The 24,784-nt window shown below is 41.4% G+C and overlaps 1 protein-coding gene across 1 annotated transcript; it reads right to left on the bottom strand.

Moving 5' to 3' along the window:
• Positions 1-13,190: 13,190 nt before the first annotated feature.
• On the bottom strand, positions 13,191-23,679 carry LOC135500285 (pancreas transcription factor 1 subunit alpha-like). The gene is made up of 2 exons (XM_064791643.1): positions 23,205-23,679; positions 13,191-14,634 (listed from the first exon to the last, which is right to left on the bottom strand). The coding sequence occupies exons 1-2, from the start codon at positions 23,650-23,652 to the stop codon at positions 14,447-14,449; spliced, it is 636 nt and encodes a 211-aa protein (XP_064647713.1). The 5' UTR covers positions 23,653-23,679; the 3' UTR covers positions 13,191-14,446.
• Positions 23,680-24,784: the final 1,105 nt, after the last annotated feature.

Consider the following 24,784-nt stretch of genomic DNA (forward strand, 5'->3'; position numbering starts at 1 on the left):
GAGTCGGATCACCGCCTTGAGGATGTACAGTGTAATTCTTGACCATCTTCGTATTTATCGCCAAAACTTTCAGACTTAAACCATTGTTGCTGCACACACGCCTAACGTTTCGACGAAACGCCCCGCCAACAATTAAGTCATTGCTCTTTTAGCTTCATCCACAACATTACAAAATGTAACCTTTTACAGACCCATACATCCATTTTGCCCATTATGGAATTATTTCACATTAACCAACCACGAGATGAGACTTGGTAATTGAATGTATTGACGAAACTAATAACCATATAAAGTTCATTTTCATTGACCCCTCATTTGGAAAATATCCAGACAATGTATCCATCTTGTTTTGGAAATGGCGAGAAACCCCCGCTGAGTTTTGCGGGACCCAGTCAAACGATGATTTGCTCATTCTGCTCTTTTGGGCGTATGTTATCTAATTCTATGCCCATCTCTACAGCAACAGGTTCTGTTTACAATATCTAGAAATTCTTCACGCTCATTAAGTTTTATTTAATAATTTATGAGATACTAGTTGACAATAGAGCGCAGTTATCGAAAACGTGAAAAAGGCGTTTATTTTCGTTGCTAATTGATACGGAAAATGTCATGAAAACGTTTTTCTTGACTCGACTACGGAGTTCGGTGCTTAGTCCGATGATCCGGATGTAATTTTGGTTCAGTAGTAAAGGTCAGCTGCAACTTGTACAAAAGTTACAAAGAATAGTATATCGCCGAAATTTCCCGCTATGGCGCTGTATAGGTGTGTGTCAGTTGGGTTTAGAAAATGCAATGCAACAATATTGCACCCTGGTATGACGTCATGCATGGATACTGTGCACATTATAATGTGCGGTTAGGAAAGAATCATAATGGTGCCAATCCCTTCTTTCGCGTGACAAAGAAGACAGATAAGAACGACAATTCTGCGATTCTTGCGAGTATAAACTTATAATTACAGAGACAATGATTCACTGGTAACGCGCTATACCTGTTGGGGGAGGGATCTACGCCAACTTGCGAAGCCGAAACAGCTAGAACACCTCACCAATTATCGGGCTACACCTGACGAATATATCTTTTGCTCACACCTTCAGGGGTATACCTAATGAGCTTAATTACTACTGATTTTAGCCGGGTAACTATTAGTTATGTAGTCCTTTGTCACTGCACTGGTGACGTGGATAATCCAGAGCATCCAAGTCTCTCTTGTCGTATACAGCGTCATTTCGGATTTAAGTACAGCAGCAGTATGTCAGAGGTTGATTTCATCTGAGTACACCTTCAGAGCTACTTAGAGCAGTACTTCCGTCATGATCAGACATTCTATTCATAAACTCGACGCGCATCAAATTAAAAACATCAAGTACAACGATGCATCTATTTTCTTGTAGCTGGCAGCTATTTTGGCAAACTGGTACTTATGTTAAACCTGGAAATAAGGTGATTTCAATTAGTGTTCCTTTGCAGCGTTGTTGAAAAGTTTTGGTTTTTCTGGCCAAGATATATTTAGTTGCTACGTGGTCTGTTTCTTCAATATCCCAGTGCTTGTTTGTTCATAATAATAAAACTTATTATAAGTAATATATAAACGGCATCAAAATGCCCCGGAAACACTGATAAGTACTCAATCATTCTTCAGCACAATGAACGAGTTTTGTCTTTTTTTGTAAAATACTACATGTGTTGTGTTGTTTGTAAACATTAAAAAACTGACGAACCATCGCAGGTGCTTGCCCCCCGCGACCGCCCGTGTCCAGTGACTGGCTGGTTTGTGACACGTGACCTTTGCACACGCGCTAGAACGACCTGGGCAAAACCGTCTGCACAGTTCATGGTCGTCTGATATTGTTATGTTATTTTTATTAGTATAGATGTGTATATTTCACATTGTTTTCTTATTAAATGATAACTCATGATTTAAGTCATGAATATCTTAACCAGGGAAACAGAAAGGAAAAATAATTCGCTTTAAAGGCGAATATTTTCTAATCGTTTCTAATCGTTTCTCCAGTTTTCACAATCTTTTCTGACTCGTGTTTAAGGAGTATAGTTTCTGGACGAAAGATATTTTTATATATATCAGTATATTTCGGTCAGTCTATTATGTCTTAGCCAACTATTTGTTAAAAGATGAGCATGAACTGCGTTCGTAGAACGACATAAAAGAGAGAGTCATGTTCCTCGGTTTCTTTCTTTGCAAATCGAGAGTTAAGACTTCCGCTCAAAGCCGTCCCAGTTAGTTTCCTTCCATCAAACCAAAAGTTGATTTTCTTGTAAAAGATACTTCTCATAAATCACAATTTACGACTAGTCAATGAGGATGTTATCATTTCTTTTTTTAGTGATGCTTTTCCCGAAAGGAACGCGGCAACAGTCGACCAGTTTTGCTCTCAGAATCTCTGCATCCACGTTTGAAACTCGAATGAAAAGCGCCGTTTTCACACAATGCAGTTCAGCGTCATCGCCTCCCGAGGCGGATGAATAGAATCAGCGCATGCGCAGCTCACACGCATTGTGTTCTGGGTGGGAAAGTTTAAAACGCGTAGAGGCGGATTTTTCGCTGTCATTTTCGCGCGTTTCGTTCGCAGCGCTCTGTGGTGCTTTATTTACAGTTTTAGTGCAAAGTAACTGAGATTAAACATAGTGTGTAGTTTCCTGCAGGTGCTAAAAGTGGCGTCCTAATATATCTTTGTCCTGGGCGTGAGGAGGCTATCTTGCAGCCGCCCAGCCCCGTGATTCTTCCAAACTTTAAACATCCTAAATAAAGACAGCTGTATGCAGCCGACTCGGACGGAAATAATCTATATTTTGTGTAGTTTGAGACCTTTGCCCTGGCTGGCTGGTGTTGGCTTGTATCCGAGGCTGACTGGGTTACAAACGGGGCCCAGGCACACGCCGCAGCGCGATCAGACGGCACAACCGTCCACGCACACTCGACAGGAAAATAACCTTATACAAATACGTCTCGGTCGTCTTTATGACTTCATTATGTTTAATAAAACTGCACTGCGGGTTTTGATAACTTTTGGTGACTCTTTTACGGAATGAACACAGGGAATTGGGCGGGTTCAGGAACATCTGCCGCCCATCACCCGCTTATAACCTGTCTTTAAATCTTTTATTTTCGTGTAAACGGTGAAATAATTAGAATCAAACAAGAGGGATCGTTGGGAAGAGTGGTTCTAATTGTCTATTACTTTGATTAATTGAGCAAAATCCCTTCCATGGCATGTTTTCAAATAAAAGGTGCCCATCTCACGGCAGGTGAGGTAGTATTCAGTCCGCGTGTTTGTCATAGTGATCGAACCAGGAATAACGCACAATAACGCGCACCGTGTCCCCGACTTCATCTTTTTGCACTCCATGCGAAAAAACAGTCTATACAGAGACAATTGGATTCATTATTTAACTGTCCGAGGCAGTTTGTCGGGCGCGCAAGACAACAGGCCGCGTGATCTGGCCTGTCTATGATGAGTACGGGAGTCTCATCAGCCGCATCTCAGCTAGCGGAGTGATTAGGGCCGCATAAAAGACATCCAGCTCTTGAAGTTAAGCGGGACAGTTGCAGTACGCTCCTACAAGTCATCACCTGTACGTCAATCTACAGGTGCGAGTTTCCTATAACCCCGCAACGCCTAAACAAACCTAAACGGACCCAGATGAATGTAACACCGGTATTTTTTCCTAATTTTCCATCCATCACCCAGCGCCCTGCCTGACATGAAACAACATGAGACAACATCCCTGTCGGATAAAGCAGCGAGACACCATTGGATGCACCCGACGACCAAACAGGCAAAAAACGCGCAAAAATATCGTACTTGGCGGGAACGACCCCCTTCCCACATCGCGCACCAGGGTAGCCTAATTGTTGCTAATGTCTTTACACAAAGAGAAACGAAGTACCTTATGCGCACTCATGTCAAACGTACGATGCGCCTAACGCTTATTTTTTCCGATAGCCTCTTCTCGACAGTATTTGTGAGGTGAAAGAAGTTATCGATTGCAGTTGGCGTGACGGCTTCAGAAAAGGTTCTCGTCCGTTGATCAGCTGGATGTGAATGTGACGCTTGCAACCAGACCCATGCTCATGTGGTTCAGACCTGCTCCCTTATGAAGATTCCTGGCCAAAGGACATCAACCTGACCACAAAGCTCTGGAGCTCTGTGGTAGAACTCTCTAGGACAGCCGATTTTGTTACCGAAAACAGACTGACTGTATAGTGTGCATCTCGAAAATTTCGAACACAGAAGATGAAGAAACCGGCTCGATAAAACGCTCGTTTTCCTGACCCACGATTTCTAGGAACCGCTTAAACCCCTTTAAAATGTCAGGTTCATGACGACAAACTAACATTATCAGCGGTGAATGGAACGTTTTCATTATCATTAAAGAATCCTTTTTGAAATCTTTTAATTTGTCCGAATCAGTTTGCTACCAATCGAGTTGGGTGGAAATCTTGCCCGAGGGGTACACCCCTTAAGGGTGATTAAAATGCTACATTTCACCAGCAACCGCAATTATGGCAAACAAACGCATAGAAATAACAATGATTATTGTTACCGTCGCTCCGCGCATTAAAGATATCCCGATAACGGTTCTGATTTTACAATGACCCCATGCGGCCTGCTTGAAAACGAAGATGGCGGTTAAAGCAGACGCCCTGCGTGCATGATCTTGATATTTTAAAATGCTGTAATTAGGGTTTATCGAAATGAATATAACTAATAATGATGTCTGTGCCTGTCATCGTGACGGTTCTGATATGTTAAGAATTCTTTGGTTCCGCGCCTGGCAACAAGGGGACAGAAAAATTACAAATTATGGATAACGTTTTAGGAATTTCGTGCCCCTTGGACATGTTAGGTGGTAAACCACGCCCTAGTACCTAGGGGAATGGGTACACTTTGGGCTAAGACGTAGACAGATATGCTTTAATGAAGATGTTGTCAAGGGCACGCTCCCTGGTCGTCACTGCCTGGGCTCAAACTCATCAGCCAGATATCCCGGACAAGCTTCGAAGGCACCAACCACTTAGGCTGTGGGGGACCAGAAGAAAAAATCATTTTGAAAACTTTAAAAATGCGATTTCTTGGCATAAGAGAGCCAAATGTATATTTCTGAGGCCCCCTTGCTCCTACACTACAATGACACCTAACGATATAAAGTGGTTTGTCGAAATTCATCTCCAGCTGCAAGCCAAGGTCACCAAGTGTAAGCCTGATATCAGACTACTGAGGCATTCTCCACGGTTTGACTCGCGCCAGAGGTCCCTCTTGACCGAAATGATCATATTTTGAACGTTTATTAGGACGATATACCATTCTTGATACGTGCTGGACAGGTGTGGCCGTTCAGGTTAAGTGTGATGATACAAGAAGATTCATTTTAGAGTGAAGTGTACAAAGGGTACTTGATTCTTTAGGCCGGTCACGCGCGTATTGGTTGACGGAATTTCGTTCCAACGTTCATAAACACCGACATTGAAATATCCACTCGGTAGGCTAAGCCGTTAAAATGTACATTAATTGGATTTCAGGACCGCTTCACAGGTTTGCCCTTGTAATCTTCTGGGGACACTGCATAAGTTTCATCGCTAAATACAAATTTATGTAGTAGTTTTTAAATGAGAAACAAAAACGCTAACAGTTACCGAGATCGCCCGACTGAGGGAGCGATACCGATGCACGCTTTGTGTACAGCAATGCACTATGAGATGTATATGCACGCCGTATTCTTCTTCAAAGGTAACGAAGTCCAGGTCGGCGCAGACTCCGGACGCAGTAGGCCAGCCTCGTCTTGTCGCCCGGTACAGGAGGAAGGACGACCAGGACGAAAAGGACTGCATAGGAGTCTTTTGGTCGGCGTTATGGAGTCCAGAATGCCAAATTTTCTCGCATCGTCGTTAAGGCCCTAGCTGCCTTCAGAGAGTATCCATGCGCCGAGGAACTTGAAGTAAAGTGTTGAACACGATTGTTAAATTCGGACTCCATGCTGATACATCGACAACTCCATCTTGGGCGTTACTTTAAGATGTAAAATCCATATTGCTGGTGGTCGTTTTGTCTTGTACACATTACGCCCAGTTGTTTGGAATTCGTATTTTGAAAAGTTTTCGTATTCGCTGCGGGGAATTTCTTTATTTGAAATGGTTATTGTTGCATTAGGAATTCGACTCGTTTAAACCACCAATTATGCTAGTTGTAACAGGACTACTTTCTTCTGGCGTATGGTCACTCAGCTGGTGATTTGGTCCAACGCGGATTGAAGGAATGAAACACGTATTGCCCCTGGTGAATTTTTTGCCTCTTTTTCATGTGAAAACCTTGTTTAAAATATCGTCCAGGCCAATGCGCTATTGGTCATTTTTCATGTACATGTAGTATAGCTCGTCTTAATTTTTGTTTCTTGTCCAGTTAAAAATTGCTTTTGGTGTAACAGGTTCGGTAAATCTGACCAATTCACCTTTTCTATCAGAGTAGGTCGGTTGTTTATTATTTTTATTACTGTACATGTAATTGCTTCTGTAGAATAAGGCGGCGCGAGAATATTTTCCAGTTTACAGTTAAATTTCGGCACGTGTAGGCCAGAAACTTCAGGAGAACCTGATCGCAATATCAGCAGTCGTATGTTCCAATTGAAAGGAAAAGAAAGGGCTTTCTTTCAACTGTGTGCCATACGGGTCAATTGTCTCAGCTTTAAAGGAAAAAGCGTGTTTGCTTCGCACGTATTTTCGAAAGAAGCCATTGTTTGGTTTGGAACATGTAATTATCTCAGTTAACGTCATTCTAAAGATTATACCAAAACCTCTCTATCGAATGTAAAATGTGGGTTTCGTTTAAAGAGTTTAAAAAATATTCTATAGACTTTCTTTTCTTTTTTCTTGACTTTTGTATCGTGACGTCATATGAGAGCATTAACGCGCTTGCAGAACTCGCACTTCTTTCTCTTTTTGATATTTGTTTTCCTTTCAAGTGGGTAGGAAAAAATTCTCGCTTTGTGTAAAATCACCTGTTAATTGAATATGTCAGGATTCTCCGTCAAATGTTGCACAAACAAAAACAACAATTGGCAATTGTTTTGGCTTAGAAATGAATAGGCGGTAAAAAGCGTTAAAAAGAGCTAAAAATTTAGCTGAATTGTTATCTACATTTCCATTAGAATATATTTCTTTTATCATTCAATCCTTTAAGCCGGCCGGTGCATTATGTGCATTACCTTCTCGAGAATGAAATAGACGATATACATTTTAGAAAGATTTTGGAGGTAAAACAGCTTTTCATCTGAACTTGAACATTCTTCGATATTAGCTCACAAGTACAAAGTATATCGTCAGACCTTTGCTGAAAAAGTTATACACCTGGCCGCAAACATGCGGTTCTTTTCCAGAAATTCATACTCTTCCCTCACTGTACGGTCTTCTTAATGGGAACAAAAGTCATGTTCTCCATAAGGAAACAATTATTTGTTTCTTTTCCTAAAGAAATGGGGTTCATGTATTGCTGCCCTGCAATTAACCAGTTTTGGTTCGGGTACAATGCTGTGATGATTGCTGGGGATGTCGGGACACACTCCACGCTTCCGCACTCTCTAACGCCGGGTGGTTGTGGTCCGTGTTTTCCCAAAGTTTCGGCCACAAGACGATTTTCAACGTGTTTTTATGTACATGTAACGTGGAAATTGTATCCTGTGCCTGCAGTATTAACTTGTTCTAATTTACGTGAAAATACTATCGAAGTACAGAGTATTGCCTAGATCGTGTGAATACCTTACAGGCGTAGACAATCAATGCACGTTAGGTGCACTTCTTGTCTCAAAATCCCAGAAGCACCAATTATCAGACCACATTCAACAGATGGTCATTTTATAATTAAAAAAATTCACTCGTGTCTTCGCGCTTTGTGAAAACATAAGTACCCGGATGCACCTGATGTAACTTCCCGTCCCATCCAAAATGGCGCAAGATGAAAGTGAAGTGAAATTCACGAAATAAACAGTTGATTTCAAGCCAACAATTTCAAAATCTGCCTCGTCCATCTCGTAAACACAAGTACCATTCCGTACGCACCTTCCATAGAAAGTGCACAGAAAACTTTGATCAAGTTTAATAGAAATTAGTCAAGATTAGGTGCAATCGACGAGATAAAGCGTTACAATGCCACTTGTTGGGTTAGTTCATTACGGGAAGTGTTGAGGACCGATGGCTCGACGGCGACACAATAGATTATTGGCTCTTGATATTAATAACGGATGTGTTGACACTCAGTTGCTACTTCGGTCAAAAGATGAGTGTAGGAGCGCGTGAGAAATATGAGACAATACACCGGAAACCTACTGCATACTGAAACTGAAGACGGCATACGTTTTCCAATGGTTTTGTTAAAAAATCCGTAGTCATTTTAAATTCGAAAAAGAATGACTTGGGTTTTTTTTCAAATTTCGCGATTGCCACAAAGTTTCTGCTTTCATGATGTGTCAAGCACTTTTCCTTGATGTGCGGGTTACAGTTGCCTCGTATAACAACTTGGCAAGTACCATTCCTATTCAGCAGTCATATTGGACACGTGATCTGTCTTGATCGCACCGCTGGAGTGGCGTTGCTCATTTAACCCAAATGTACTTTTAGGAAGGCCAAAAAACTACCATGAACTCTCCGTCGGGACACTTAGTTCCCAACTGGCTAAAACCTTGTTGTGAATTTATTGGCACCCCACTGAAACACCCTCTGTGGAGATCGAGAAACTTCTCTGTAGAAAAAATGTCTTTGAGCAGGTGCACGACATGATCTCGAAAGAAGCGCTATAAAGGTACCACGGTGCCTGTCTGAATCATCATCGTACCATTTACTCTCGGCCGGGGCTTCATGCAGAAACCAAAGGGAAAAAAGATTCTGGCGTTGTGGTTATTCACCATTAAAATAGACGGCGTTGAGGCGAAAGTATCGATTTCTACATTTCATGATAATCATATGTCATGGGTCGTACAAATCGATAGATATAATTAGGAATTAGGTTAGGAGAATATTAATATTTTTGATATCGTATACGTGTATATTCATATACTGATGACCAGTAAGATCAAAAGAAACGGACCAAAAGAAACGGCCGGGCAGAGAACAATACGTTAAAGCCGCGTTATATGTGGCAGCAGTCTTAGTAACATTCTTAAGGGTATACTTTCATTTACTAATTTCTACAATTGTCTTGTAGAAATCTGAACTGAGCCGCCCCTTATATGACTTGTCATAACTGAAGGTTAAGTGCACCTTTTGACACACGGACATGATCTGCCCTCGGTCCTGCTGAAGAAAGCTAGATCCACGGTCGCCGGAGGACTGACACCGCCTTTAAGTCATAGCTGTTCCTTGCGACAATCGAACTAACACCTGTGTTTTGAAAGCCGGCCTCAGCCTCCCGCGGCCCGGTGACAGCCCGGGACAAAACCTGACCGCAAAGAAAGTAAAAACATTCAACAGTGGTAAGAAGATGCGACGATACTTAAAAAAATCGGGCTAATATTTGGTTGATATTATCCCGTATTCATCGTCGACCCTGCTGGGGTTTTGTTCCCGCCGCCGTGCTGTATTTCCCAAGTTCCTTTTTTATACGATGCCGAGTTCGAGAAGGTCATTGTGCGGCAAGGGAGAGAGGTTGTGCAGAAGCAGTGGGAGGTGGACTTTTCTTACCTCAAAACCACCTGTACGGGAACCGCGAGATCCGTGAATGAACTCTGTTTAGCAAGTGCGTCCGACCTCTAGCGTTGCGCCATGGTCCCCGGGTTGCGGCCAATATCTGTGCTCAATCAGCTCTGACATTAGACAATAACTCTGTCGGATTACAATCATATTACACATATTAAGATGTTGCACCGTTTCCTCATCTTTCCTCATCTCCAAAAGATACTTCAGACGAGAATGATTAGATAGCAATTAAATCTAGACAATAATGGCCGCATTGTTGTGGTCGTCGCTAAATCGTTTGTCTGTAACCTTCACCAGGACCCCTGTCATGCTCAGCAACCAGATGTAGACAATAAGTTGGCTTCCGTTACGAAAATCATCTAGTAGTTATGTTATAAAGTTGTGTATGTATCTTCCCCCATTTCAAGGAATTTTGAAGAAAAAATTAGATCGATTCGGCTCATTGTAATGATGAAATGTCCACATGGCATTCTGACAACCAACACCCTGACTTCAAGAAAGTTCTCGTCCCCTCGATCAATAACAACAAGTGTTTGTTATTGATGTAAGGGCAGGTGACATCTGGCTCTTCCCGATAGATTTCAATTTCACGCAAATTGCTAAAATCTATAAATAACACATGTTCAATTGGATGATCGACCCGAGTTGACAAATTCAAAACTAATGGGAACAGGGTGCGAGAGTCACAGATTTTGTTGGAGATTTTAGACGAGAAAGTGTTCGGATTTCGTGTCTACAGAAGTCATGATAGAGGCGAAGTTCATCACGCAACCTGCTGGTCCATCAATTGTCTGGATTGTAAAAACATCAACTTGACGCCTTAGTCCTGGTCCAAAATTCATCGATAACATGTGTTAAGATGTAAAGCTTGCTTTAAGTAATTGGTTCACGAACTGTCTGGGAAAAATGCAGGATAGTCTTTTAGGAAGAAACTTCTAACAGCAAAAATTCATTGGTTACACATGTCAGGAGGAAATTTTTCATGAAATGCAGAGAAAAGTGCAGGAGATTCTTTTAGGAACACAAAATAACTTTTTTTTCTAACAATCCTTTTTCACACATTTTGATCTCGCGGGTAGTGTATGTAAGGCACATTATGATACATGTATGATGATAGCGCAAAAGGAAGGTTTGACTAGGACTAAATCGTAGTTTTCATTTGAAATCATGGTACAAATTCACATCTAGAACACGCAGGGGTTAATTCTAGGTAACATACCTAAGTGGCTCTTTCATCCACACCCGTCTAGTTGCAAGCACTCATCGTGGTATCATCAACGATGTCCATCGCTGTGCATTTGGAATTGATTAGCCATTATGCATAATTTGGAAGCATTTTGCGTTTGTATTATGTTAATTGCATAAATAACAACATAATATTAGCAAAATTGGAAATGTATATATGATACCAAGATATATTAGATATTAGTCTTTGTCAATTCTTTTATAAAACTAGGTTAGGTCGAAAGATCTTAATATCACCCGAAAATTTCGAAAAGCAAAGTTTTTCAGATTTTCGTCTATGCACTACACGACTTCATCAGAAAATTACTCAGGATCTTAAACCAATCACTTCGACTCTTATTTCACCAAAAAAACCAACAACAGTTAGTAAATATTCCACTATTTATACATATATTTCGTAATCAAAATAATTAGTTTTATGCAAATTGTCCAAAATGGTTTCCGTTTGTATCCAAGGCCACCGACTGGTGGATTCCACACTCAAGAAACATCCATCGTCTGCCGAACGCTTCAAAGACGGTCACGTGACCGAGGGAAAATTCTCCTCATCACCACCTGTGTGTGTTTTAGTATTGGACGAGGATCGATCGCTTATACGGCCTGTAATGACGAGGCAATATTAACCCTTTCGGAGAAATGTTTTGGAAATATGCGGAGCAGGCGATCATCAATCGAAGATGTGACTCGGAGATACTAAGGTTTCTTGGGAATTTGATTTAATATTTAGACTTTGACTGTTTCAGAACAAATACAAAGTTTTGTTCAACTTCCACATTGTCTGTGTGAAATAACCCAAAATCCGCGACCCTTTTCCCGGGAGGTGTCCCACAGAATGGCGGTGCCCCTTGCCAATTTCCGAGACTCAATACCAGCTGTCTATTAATGTACTTGTATACCATAGAAATGAATAGATATTGCAACTTACGCTTGCGAGTTGAGAAATTCCATTTTCTGTAGGAAAATATAGAAAACCCCAGATGTAACTTGAGTCATATTCCATTAAATAAGGAGAACTATGTTCTGGTCTGCTTCTTATACCGGCCCGTTTTTGCTGTCGCGCCATAGTAAACGCGGGAGTACACGAGTCTCAGACAAATTATCAAATTGCGTCTATATCTTTGCGAAATGTGGAAATAAATAATTCATTGGAAGTTAAATGGCGAGTGTTGGCCTAAAGGCAGCGATAATCAGCTCTGTCTGGGTGAGGGGACACGTGTGCAAGGTCGATCGATACGGAGTACTTGAGATCGAGAGAGTTGAGACCGTGGAAACCTTCTATCATACACCCTGTCTTTTAGGCCCAAAAATCTTTGAAGAGATATGGACGGAAACATACATGATAATATATTACGCCGAATAGATGTCAGTCTTCTGCCAGTAGGAAGCAATGCACTATTAGAAAGAAGGAGTCTTGAGAGATGCTTTGAAGAACCCTGGGGTGCTTAGGGGGTCTGCCAATAATCTTCCGGCTCTTCCGAAACATCGACAGGGTGCTAGAAGAAGGTTTCATATGGAACCTTATTTAAGCGATTCAAGCAAAGGTTGATATGTACGGAGAGATATATATAAGGTATTTGCTAAGTGCATGTATTCCTGTCAGAAAGAGGCCATGTGCTCCGTATTGTATGAGCATACTTGCCAAAAGGACTATACTTGAAATATAAGGGTGCGAGAGTAGCATCTGATTGCTGGCGAGCAGATGGAGAAGACCCCGGCCACGAGGACATCTCGCTCTCTTTCAAACAATGGATAAAATTCTATAATCGATACCTACCCATCTTGACCACATTCTGATGCCGCTACCGCTCCATCGCTGTTGCCGTAACGTTAAATGAACTATACACTTTGTTTCGTGTGACAAGATTTTACCTCCAAGCATGTTAATTTTAAGTAAAACCAGATTGATTTCAATCTTACTATTAATCAGCAACATTATACATTGTACATATTTTAAGTCCGATTTTAAGTCACCATTGCCTTATTAGGGTCCCTCTCCCGTATCAGATGACGGACGGATCATTCAAAGCAGCTTACTTTCGCCGATATTCAGGGTGAGCCTGCCGTAGTAAGTCTTTGACAAGGCCAGGATGACCACAATTTTGAAATCAGATGAACTTTTCAGATGATCTCGCATTTTTTGGGTTGTCTCCATTCCCTTAGCAAAGTTGAAAGCCAGGGCGCGGTTGACACCTCGAGACTACAACAAGTCTAATTAGTAATAAACAAGAGAAAGACAATCATCTTATTTTGTTGACCGAGCCATTTTATTCATAATATATATTAATAGCCGAATATCTTTTACAAACTATTTACAGTGTATTTCTCTATATCATTGCAATGTTGTAAACATTAATAACTTAAGGTTGGACAGCTGAAAAGCAACCCGGTAATTTCACTTTCATTTATATACATGTAGTTAGTTTAAAACCTTAATGGGTGATATTGATAAAAACAACTACTACAAATGCTTTTACTGAAAAGGCCTCGTATACAAATGTACTTCGTATCAGAATTGTATCAAGTTATGTGTATTTGCTGAGGGTAGACAGTAAATGAAAGCTTGACCCTTGGAATGACTAGCGAAAATTTCACACAATTCAGTCAAGATTTCTAAACGAAATCAGAAATATGAGATCGAAAAATTTATTCGTGTAAATAACTAACTTAGATATAGTGTTGAAATAAATGCAACTGAAATGTACAGTGGAATGTAAATATTGCACTCACGAGGACCCGCGAATAGCCATCCACGGACATCTTGTTTTCCAGCTCTGGTCCAGAATCCAAGATGGCCGCCGATGATACTTCCCCGGTTTTTATCAGTAAACTTGTGAAATATATAATTTACAACTAAGGCATTTAAAGTTAGCACAATAATTTACAAATATTTTACCCAAGCACCATTCATGAAATTATGTACACATTTATATACAACAGGCAACGCTGTCTTACAGAGAGTCCCAGCACACTCTTATCTGTACTAGGTGTATTAAAAATATAACAACCAGTCTACATTGATTCAGCCACCAACCAGCTTTAGATATGTAGTTACCAAAGTGGTAGTTCAATTTATCTGGCTTGGTAAATCCGTTTGTTATATTTACTATTTACTTTATGACTGAAATATTGAGTTCGAGATTCTGTAAACAAATGACGTCAACGTTCTACCGTCCAATCGAAGTGCTGAACGAATTTTCTCCTCCAACAATTAGTAAAAATCCAATATGGCGTATTAGTTCAAATGTCCGATTTGGTTGAGTGATGGTTTGCGTATCATAACAATGGTATATATAAATCAGTCCGGTCCTCCGTATGATATCTGCCAAGGAGGTAAACATTTTAGTCTTAGTAGCTAACTTTGAATCGAGGGAAGGCCAGTGCGCATGCTCCAATTTCAATCCTCCAAAACCGTTGCCATTTCCGGATAGATTCAAAATGGCCCGTCGCACACGGACGAATTTTCAATTTCTCCAATTTAAATTGTTGATCTTACGAAGTTCATAACTCTAAGGTATTGTCTAACAAGGACGTGCACTCGGATAGTTTGTTCTGCCTTGGGTCCTCAGGGGTCCAGATCTTTGCCGTCATCGTGTTGTTCGGCCCGAGGGTCGATTTCTTATCGTCTGTCCAGGAAAGGGAGTGGCCAGCCAAGGGTGGAAGACCGTAATGTTCACTTTCGTCAAGACCTGGAAAATATGAAGGAGATTACGCGCATGAGTGTTTTGATTTCATAATATTTTTTCTATGGAGGGGCTTAAAGACGACATTTTCCAGGTAACCATCTTCTGAAGAGGAAAACATATTTCATTAGGTTTTAGAGCCTCGTTTGCGAATTGTGATATCCTGCCCGCATCTGAGAGTATCAGCTCTCAACCGATCACTCACTACAGAAGCGTTAATCCTCCGTTACGCTGCTTCCAGTCCCCAGAATCAGACACGCCAATCTCCCGATGAGAGTAGTGAAGAATCTTGGCAGTTTCCCTTCCGAAGAAACCCCATGGCCGCCCAAGGCAGGTCGCTTTATCATTACCGTATTGGTAGGCACATATGGCGAATCTCCCACGGAGCGGGCGCGATCGTTAGGACCAGAAACTAGGCTATCGGAGTGGAGAATGTGTACGGGGACTTTGATGACTGTATGTGATGTGCAAGGGAGCATTTTGCATAGAAAATCGAAGGATGAACTTATTATTGTATGTCAAGACTATCTTTCTCCTACAATATGGCCATTTACCAAGTCGACTTTTAGAATTATCTCCTCAAAAGAGTGAGTGGAGTATTGGTGTAAACAGGGTCCTTGATGCCAATGCTTGTAAAATGCGATGTCCAAGAAAGAAATTTTAACGAAAATTTGAAATACTTGAACAGATTGAAAGCGGACTATCTTCGCATTTTCCCAATGGCATCAATACTCCAACTCAATTTCGCTAGTAATCATATAAAAAAAACAATACAGCAATTTCCAACCCATTCAAGTTTTCGATAGACACCTTATTGCCCTATTAACGAACTTCCATGGCGACCTCGCAGCCTCCCACAATCCACCCTCCCTAACCACCTGATAGAAGTGACTGTCACCATAAATAACACGATAAATTCATTAAAAACATATCAAACCGCATCCCAGTCCATGACAGTTTCCGCAAACACAAGCAAATCCGTTAATGCGACGCCCCGGGCTCATAATAAATCTAAACACACAACAGATCCAGCTCATATCCGCTTCGATGACAACTAAAGACAGAACGCGCACGCGTTTCCCCCTACAATAATTTCGTTGTTAGGGAAACGATGGATTGATTAAACTTCGATTTATCCCACAATATCCCCGGGACAGTCAAACAAAGTGGTTAATTGTGTAACATTAATTAAAGGTGCTCCAGACTCGAGTGAAATTTGATACGCCCCAGACAGCGCTGCTAAATTTTCCAATGTTTACAATATCGAGTGGACGAGTAGTCTTTTTAATACTATTGTGACAAGGAGTTAGGTACCTATAGTAGTCAGGGGAACGCAACATTCTACTGTACGATCGTAATTCAGCCATGGTCTCCCTATCCATGAAACCTTAAACAATCGTAAACAATAATGTGGGACTTTTTCTCCAGAGGGACTATATTTACTTTTACACAGGCAGTATTATCTATCCCGATATAAACATGTTGAAGCTTATCATGGGCGTAAATTTATATGATAGCTATAAGGTCAACTGTTTATGCCTTATCTGAAGGATACAATTCAGAAAGTTTGTTTGATCAAAAATTCGATTATAAATTCTTTTTTTCTTACGCGTAACTGGAGATTTGTTGGCGGTGCATTTAACGGAAGCGAAAGTTTGCTCCTGAATTACTATATCCGGCGGCCATCTTGGATGCGGCGTGACGAGTTGTTTCTAATTCTAGCGGTTTGGGACCCGAACATGTGTCGGTGATTGTTTAAACAATATTGTAAATCAATTGGAAAATAACGTTGTAGATTTTCATTACGCGACCTTCGAGACGGAGCGATGTGGCATTAGTCACAGACAGTGCTTTTGTGCTGCAAATTAAAGAAGTCTTGGTGATGGAAAGCGTTCGTTCAACTCTTTTAGATGGCAACGGTTATTTGTGGAGAATGAACAGATGCAAAAATGCAACGAATTTTAAGCGAGATTGCTGAGGACTGAATGGTGTTTCTTCTTTCCTCTGCGTCCGACACCAGTGTGTAAAATGTGGTCCAAATTTTTCTGGTTTTTCACTGCAGAGAAACAGACATTCTGGATCCACTCCGTCGACCCGCCGACCCGAACTCCGTTACACCAACAAGGGGAGGTTCACGGACGGAGTACCTCTGATGGTTCAGAAAGACAAACGGGTTGACAGCTTCGAAAGGCTTGACGATAAAACCTCATTGTTTCGAAGGGAGGTATCTATTTGCACGCAGAAATAAGTTGTGCTATATATCGTTGTGCTATTTATCATGGCAAGAATTGTTCGTGAGTTCTTGATCACGGTAATATTTACCAAATATAGAAATCATAGAATAATGAACACCCACTTTGACATCCCCATCAGACCCCCATGTTCCCTCCTGACATTATTCTGATGTTATCTGCGTGAAGATGTTTCATGCATCCATAAATGTATGACCCGGAAAGATAGTTTCTTTGAAATTAATGCAAGCCCCTGCCCATGGATAACCATAAATTTACGTCCCGTAGTCGGAAACCCGCATCGCGGTGGCCCATGCCACTCCAGGCAGGGTGAATCATAGTATTGTGGCAGTGTGTGCATACATGTAAATGCATAAATTGTCCAAAATCATAATCACCTCCAGAGTCCCCCCCCCACCCGCCCCGAAAAAAAGGTAAATGCTTCTAACTGGCAGTTCTTGTGGATTGGTTTTGATATTTTGATACAGACTGTTCTGCTTCATATACCACACGTGTAAGTCCTGCTGTTCAAAGATCTGCATTTAAATTTTATGTAGCGAACTCCCTGCATGATACGGCAAATGAATAATCACCATTGCGCATGAATTTGTCAAAATATGATACGGTAGTCAGACGCTTTGATATGTAGGCATTTAATATAACTATTAATATGTACATATATGAATGCGAATGCCCTTATGCCAGATGCTTTCTTGTCGAAACCTCTTTAAAATTCGATTGAAAATGCTGTGCTGTTCTTCATACCATCTGACGCGTATTGTTAAACCCCTATGCCTAGTACAGCATGAAATTGGTGATATTTATGTATCATCGTTATGTATGGGTACACAACCGGTTTAACCCCTTCACTGGTACATTCATAGTAAGTTACAGTATATCGGTTCGCCAAAATAGTTCAAGAAATGCAACGTGGCTGCTCATGTACATTTGCGGCGTTCGTAAAAAATGAAATTTTTTGATTGAATTTGAAAAACAATTTTGTTAATGCATGATGACTATAAATTTCAATATAGACATTGTGTAGACAGCTTAACAGGTACTATCAATACCAAGTTTCAGGAAATTTTCATGGACGGTAACTGCACAACCGCATTGTGTAAACTTCATTTCCGTTTACAGCCGTTTACTCGTCAACCCGGCCAAACCATAATATCGGGTGTCTTTCGCCTTTAAGTGACTTGCCCCGTTTAAAAACTACGCTATGATTGCTAAAACATCCTCCTCTTGCGAATTAATTCAACAGGCGTTCACTCCGGTCAACCCGAAGATTTCTTTATCATTTCGCAATCTAATAACTTGAATGATCCGCTAATAAAACGCGACGACCATTGTTGGTTTCCTCGCTTCCGAGAGCCATCATTCAATGTCATCAAGTTTTGTTATTACCATTCAGTGCGGGATTATCATGATGCTGTTTGCGCATGACCCGCGGCGGTGCGTAACAATGGCCGACATTCCCCAAACAATGAGAGTTTCATGACCCGCGATTAGCTGCGTCGTATATCTGCGCGGTTATCTACACAAATTAACAGGATTTGCCCGAAACTGTCTCATGTCATATTGGAACTTGTTGAATGAGGTTCGGAGAATAAATTTTGATATGAATTGTAATAAATGTATGCTTGTTTTAGAAATGTCCGATCTATCATGAGTGTAAGTTGAAAACCAAATAATATTGCTAGAATATTTCTCCTCAGCACACAACATGAGGTTTGCACGTGTCGTACCGACACTGCGCGAAACTTCATTTACCTTGGAAAACGCGCGTTGTTGTTGTTTTTTTAGGGAAAATATATATACCATTTAATCGTTTTTACCTGGCCACCATCTTTAAGTTTCATCTAATGTTGACAATGCCGGGCGGTCATCGAACTGCCATGCACGCACGTTTCCGGCACCGATATTCCCGGCCCAGTATGAATACACCCGCCGACCATGATCATTATAGGAGTAACAGGTTATTTTATAATCTGCATGTCATAACACCCTGATAATATCATAACACAATCTCACTCATTGTCATCATGTTTTCCTTTTACATACCGTACGCAGACGACAATTAATTGACATGTGCAGGAATAATTTCCGGTCGGAAGTTTCGACATCTCACAATGGTTGTTACGCGGTCTTGAGATGCGATTGGCCTGGGTTGGGCACAATATAATGTGTCTAACAACAATTTAGAAGTGTCTCAATGTCGTGACACGTTTATCGGATGCGTTTAATTTGTTATTACAAGACACTTAAGAAGTTTTGATTAGTTATGTCTCGTGAAAGTCCCCGTCAGCGTGAAGCAACGAAACGAGAAGGTGCGCGGAAGGGTAGTGACAAGGCTAGGCGTAGAGTACTAGTCTTAACGCGGATGATACATGTATACACTTTCTTCATCTTTCACATAATGTGGCCTGTTACATTGACTATCGCAGCATTCAAACGTACCACCCATTGTACAGAAAAAAAACCCGTTACGGTTCAATCCGTATGATGATTTAGAATGATATTTTGTGCATTTCTGAGATCAACTGCTTATGCAAGTATGAATGTACACAATCTATGCCACACAAAGAGTTGTAGCGGATGCATTACCATTGTATGTTCTTTCTTTAAATGTCTACTTGCTTTGCCACGAACCTGTGCCTCCGACATGCCAGCCACTCTCCACTATACTACAGCCATGAAGAGTCTCTCATTCCATCATCTACATAATTCAGAATGTCAATAAGGAAATAGCGAGGGCAGGGGCAGCATTAGAAGTCGTTCTTAGTGCCTGTTAATAATTAATCAGCTATTTGTTAAGTTCGATGAATTCATGGCAGCATATAATCTTGAGGCCCTCGGAATACAATGCTATTTTCTGTACAGTCATCATGACCCTGAATGCTGAGGGGTTGCGTTCGGCGTGACAGTAATCAAGGCATCATTTATCAACAAGAGCAGAGCTGTAAACCCTCTCGTAGGGCTGCTACCGAGCCGGCGAAATGATACTTGATGAAATTGTTCGGCCAAAATCATGGTGAAAACACACTTTTTGCATGGTAACTTCTGGGGAGTATTTCATGATGTAATCAGCCATTAAAAACAATGTGACCGTGTTTTTAGTATCGTTTTTTTCTCCTTCGAATCCTTCCTTCAGACCAAGTTTTGGACAATGAGACCATTCAGTGCCAGTAACGACGGTGAAATATTGTCACAACAGGTCAGTCTGCTCATTAAAATCTGGTCTGCAATTACCCAAGAGGGTGCAGGGGTCACGCTTTGACGTCATAACATGATAATGAGGGCGTGATATTTGCCGGCGCGCCGCGGGTCGGCAGGTGGATTATGTGGTGATGCGTACACCGTTCCGTATATTTCTGTCTGATGAAGAATTCTGCTGTACGGAAGCTAAGGGAGATTTGGTAGGTTTCCAACAGCGTGAGGTGTCGTGCATTTATCTAAGTGGGTCATTTTATGCATCTTCATGTACATTTTATGTATTTCGTTTAAGCCGGAAACGATACCGCAATGCTGGCTATTACCAATTCAGATATATACTACAGGTGTCTCGGGCCGGGCTCGTTATGAGGGCGAGAGGATCCCTGCGGGCTAACCGGGGGCGCTCTGCATGACCCGCGCACAACCACACTGAAACGCCACATTACCGACCCAGCACGTCTCGGGACCATATTGTACAAATGGTAAGGTTGTTACACTGCCACAGGGCCACCTTACCGAAATAAGTCAGAGGTGATGACCAGGATGAAATGATAGGGCAGATGTCAAACCAAGAATTATCTTCACCACCACCATCTTTTGGAGTTTAGAGTGAAATCTGTGTGATGTATATCATCTCGTTTGTCGTGGTGATATATTTACAGTGAGTTTATGAAAGTTACTTCCAGCCCCGAGTTCAAGACTAAGTCTTTTTCAGTTCGTGGTTGAACGAATTGCAGGTCTTTACATTCCCGTGATGGAAACGCGACATTCTAGTGCGATTTGCACAACAGCAATGTTGCAATGGTCTAGGACGAATTCAGAATATCATTTGATATGCACGCTCTTCGAGAAGGAAAAATGTCATCTTCTTGTGAAACCTGTTCCAGCCCATTTTCCGTGTCAAATGGAGAAAAAAATGTGATCGATTACTCCAACCAAGGGATGACATTCAACAAATGGTCATAGTTTTCAAACAAGAAAATGGATGTGAATTGTCTGTGTGTTTTCGAATCAACATTAACATTAGGAATTCAGTTAAAAACGCAGATACATAAAACATTTTAATGAAATTTCCACACCTTTGTTTCTCTGGCTCTCACACTTTCCTTGTGCGTGCGTGAAGATAATGAAGAATGCTCATCACGTGACGAAAGACACGTGATATACTGTCCATGTCCGCTGGATCTATTTCCGGACAATATCGAGTTTAGTTTAAACGAACACTGGTCCTTGAATCCCCAGAGCGCAGATACGTGACATCAATGTTCCCTTAAAAAATCTTAAGCCGCTGTTTATAAACGCCATTATTGGATTGACATACAACGTGATATTTCACCCTCCATTTGTCGCAGAATCTATTTTCGGACAACGCGTGTCGAAAGTTTGCGATTGCGCAATTTTCAGGCGACAAATCATCCCTAATATTTGTGTTATCCTATAAAGGGCAATTTGATGATGTGAAAGATGGAGGGGGTAAACTTCGGTTGCAGCTGGCTGTGACGCCATATGGCACACAATGTACGGACCCCTTGGCTATAGTTTGGCTCCGTGGCCTGGTTTATACATGTTGGGCCAATTCTTGGTTGTCAGAATCAGATAGCAATTCTGTTACTAACTTTCTTGACCATTGACTCCAATTTTTGCTTCCTTTCAGCACATCGACAATGACTCATGTATTCTTGATAATGCATTATGTTGCATTGTACAAGCAAGCAGCCCCCAAACCAAAGTCACACAGTAGTAGAGTTACTTGCAGATTAATAATGCACAAAATCATTAGTGACTTCTTTTCGTTGCGGCGGAAAGAAAAACATGCTTTAATACACTTATAGGTTGGCATGGAATTAAATCAATTTCATGAATATGTATTACTGTTGGAAAGAAAGCTTTATAATGTAAGTTCAATGGATTAACGAATGTTGATTTGCGATGTTGGGTTTTTCTTCCTGCTTTTGAGAAATCGGTTCGGGCGTGTCGTAAATGCTGTTACGTTTTATCAGAGCAACATATTAAAAGCTTCCTGCCGCATTAACCTATCAGAATCGTTCAATCATTTTGTCTGCGGCGTGGTCTCCGGGATTGAACTAATAACAAGGCAGTAGATACTGACATAAGATTTGCGAAAAAAATGGTTAAATCATCATCGTGCTTTCTCTCAGCTCAATAGATAAGCATACATTCTGCTTGATAAGCTCAAACACTTTGCAGATAGACAATGATTAGATGATGGACAACTCCACAACATGAAGAAGAAAAAAAGTATTTTGACAGCAACCCATTATCAAGCGTTTCTTTACTTTAAGAACAGTCAAATTGACTGCATTATTAATTTGTAATTCAATAAAAAGTTAGTTTCACACGTGCGCTCTTCAAAACTTAAAGCGTTATACAATTGTACTATGAGGAGACTCGCTTAGAATATTAATGCAATGATGAATGATTTAATGGGCTGATTGTATCTTGAGGACTTCATAAATAAGTGGAAAATACCTCGTTGAAAGTAGAAGGAACAAATAAGGTTTATGTGGAGGGGGACTTTAGCTTATATGAACTTTAAAAATTGACATACAATAAGTATCATATTGTTGTCTGTATATACTTATACTGGAGATACCCGAGTGTGTTATAGTATTTGTTTGAAGTAGGTTGAATTCATAGATAAGATATGATAACATCAAATTAAATGTATGCAATTAAAGATAAGGTTTTTCCGTAAAAACGTATTTATCGGAATCGGAAAACGTAAGCTTTCAACACTTACTAATGATTGCGAGCAGATCCAGAGAATCAGAGAATCAGAGAGAAAGAATCTCTTACCACTATTACATGTAGAGCTTCTGAAAAACCATTAAATGGGCTTTTCGGCCAATACAAATATGCACACCGAAGAGGTTTTTCAGCCAAGTGGAAAAACCTAAGGGCTTTTTCACTGTCTCGAAAACCATTAGGCGGCGGTTTTCATTTCACCAGAAAATCTCTACGGGTTCCATATTTGTCTCGTGTTGCCCGAAAAACCTTCGAAGTTCCAAAAAATCTCTATTTCTCAGCGGAATGTAGAAGACCTGTTTGAGACCGCAACTGTCAGAGGAAGAAAATACTAAATGAAAGTAGAAGATGAATTCCACTTACCTCTATGGCAATGAATGATCACTTTCCTTGGCTGCTCGCCACACTGCGTACTGATATTTTCTTTCGAATGAATGTCTGTTTGCACAAGTTCGGCCAAGAACCCGATATAGCCAATTGCCAATCTTAAAGTGTCTACTTTCGACAATCTTTTTTCGTAAGGAAGTGTCGGGATGTGCGCCCTGAGTCCCTCGAATGCTTCATTAATTGACTGCATTCTTTTTCTTTCGCGGAGGTTGGCCGCTTGGCGTTGCTGGACCTGCTGTTGAGGACATCTCTTCCGTCGCCTCCGCGTTTTGCCTAAATTCTCCTGATCGTGGCTACTCACGCTGATGTCGCAGTAGGAGGAGTCGGACGCCAAGGACGCTGCGTCCATGTCCGTATATGACATAGGCGAGGCATAGTCCTGAAGATATTGCCGGTTAACCGAATCCAAGTCTAAACTCTCCATCTTATCCTCAGGATGTGCGATACCGATTACGGCCACATTTTAGTCCCACCCGCTTTTAAGCAGACGACAAAATGAGGCTGGCGCGTGCCACGCGCGCTACGCCAATCAGATTGCTTCGATCAGAAAGAGGCGGCGCCATTGGAGTCAGGTTGCCGTTTGATGCGGAACAATTGAAAATGTATTTATAATGAGAGTAAACATTATTGTCAGGCGTGTAAAGGAGGCAGGTTGATGACAGTAGCCTTGGGTGGTTTAAGGTAATTGGCAGGGACGGCCATGTTGCTGTCCCCGCCCGTGTGATGGTGACAGCGCTACTGCCGCCAGTTCAGGCTGCGGCGGGACGGTGTCGTACAGTGATGTTCCTTGGATTCGTTCGTTCTGGTGCAAGGCTCCATATATTTTGAGGTGGTTGAGACATCTGGTATAACTGCCCAACAAAACTTCTGCAGCGTCGGTCGTCGCCTAAGTTTGTCCAAGACGGTCTGTACTCTAGCTATGGTTAGGATTTGGCCAAGTATTACTTTTACTCTGAGTAGAGATGAGGAGCTTTTGTCCAGGAATACCTGTACCCTGAGTACAGCTCAGGCATTTTGACCATTCAGGACGATCTGTACCCAGGATATAGAAGAGGACCTTTTTTCCAGGACGATATGCCTCTATCAATCGATTACGTCCGCCGACACGCCCCAGATACATGTACATGTACATACAACTACGGCAACTATCGCTCAGTGCGCCTTCCGTTTAGCGCCGCCTATCCGACAACTAGGGAAAGAAATTCTACATGAACAATAAATAGCCACTACCTTATCGAAACAATTTGCTGTCCATTATGATATGATACCAGAGCTAAGTAGACAATGATGTCCAAAGATTAACCATGGTTTTAAATCTTGTTCCACGCGTCTTTCATTGTTGAAATGGAACTTGAATCCCTTTGTATCGGAAGGCGCCAACTGGCGTGAAATGGATACCGCAATCACAGAAATAGCGTAGATAGTGATCAAGAACACTTTCAGCGCGATGGGTGAGAAGAAGCTGGCCGGGAAGGGTAAGCTGGTAAGGATTTGTGGGCGGAGTTTTTGTCGGTACCGTGTAGAAGTAGAAAATGTCCCCCTGGAAGAAGTGTCAG

Source organism: Lineus longissimus, chromosome 16, assembly GCF_910592395.1.
Source record: "Lineus longissimus chromosome 16, tnLinLong1.2, whole genome shotgun sequence".
In the NCBI taxonomy this organism is placed as follows: domain Eukaryota; kingdom Metazoa; phylum Nemertea; class Pilidiophora; order Heteronemertea; family Lineidae; genus Lineus; species Lineus longissimus.

What these genes read in the sequence shown, in the direction of transcription:
- LOC135500285 (XM_064791643.1), bottom strand. Translation starts at nt 23,652, where the DNA reads ATGGAGAGTTTAGACTTGGATTCGGTTAACCGGCAATATCTTCAGGAC. An exon ending in GATCATTCATTGCCATAGAG is followed by an intron (nt 14,635 to 23,204) that starts GTAAGTGGAATT and finishes CATATTTTCCAG; the next exon opens with GTCTTGACGAAAGTGAACAT.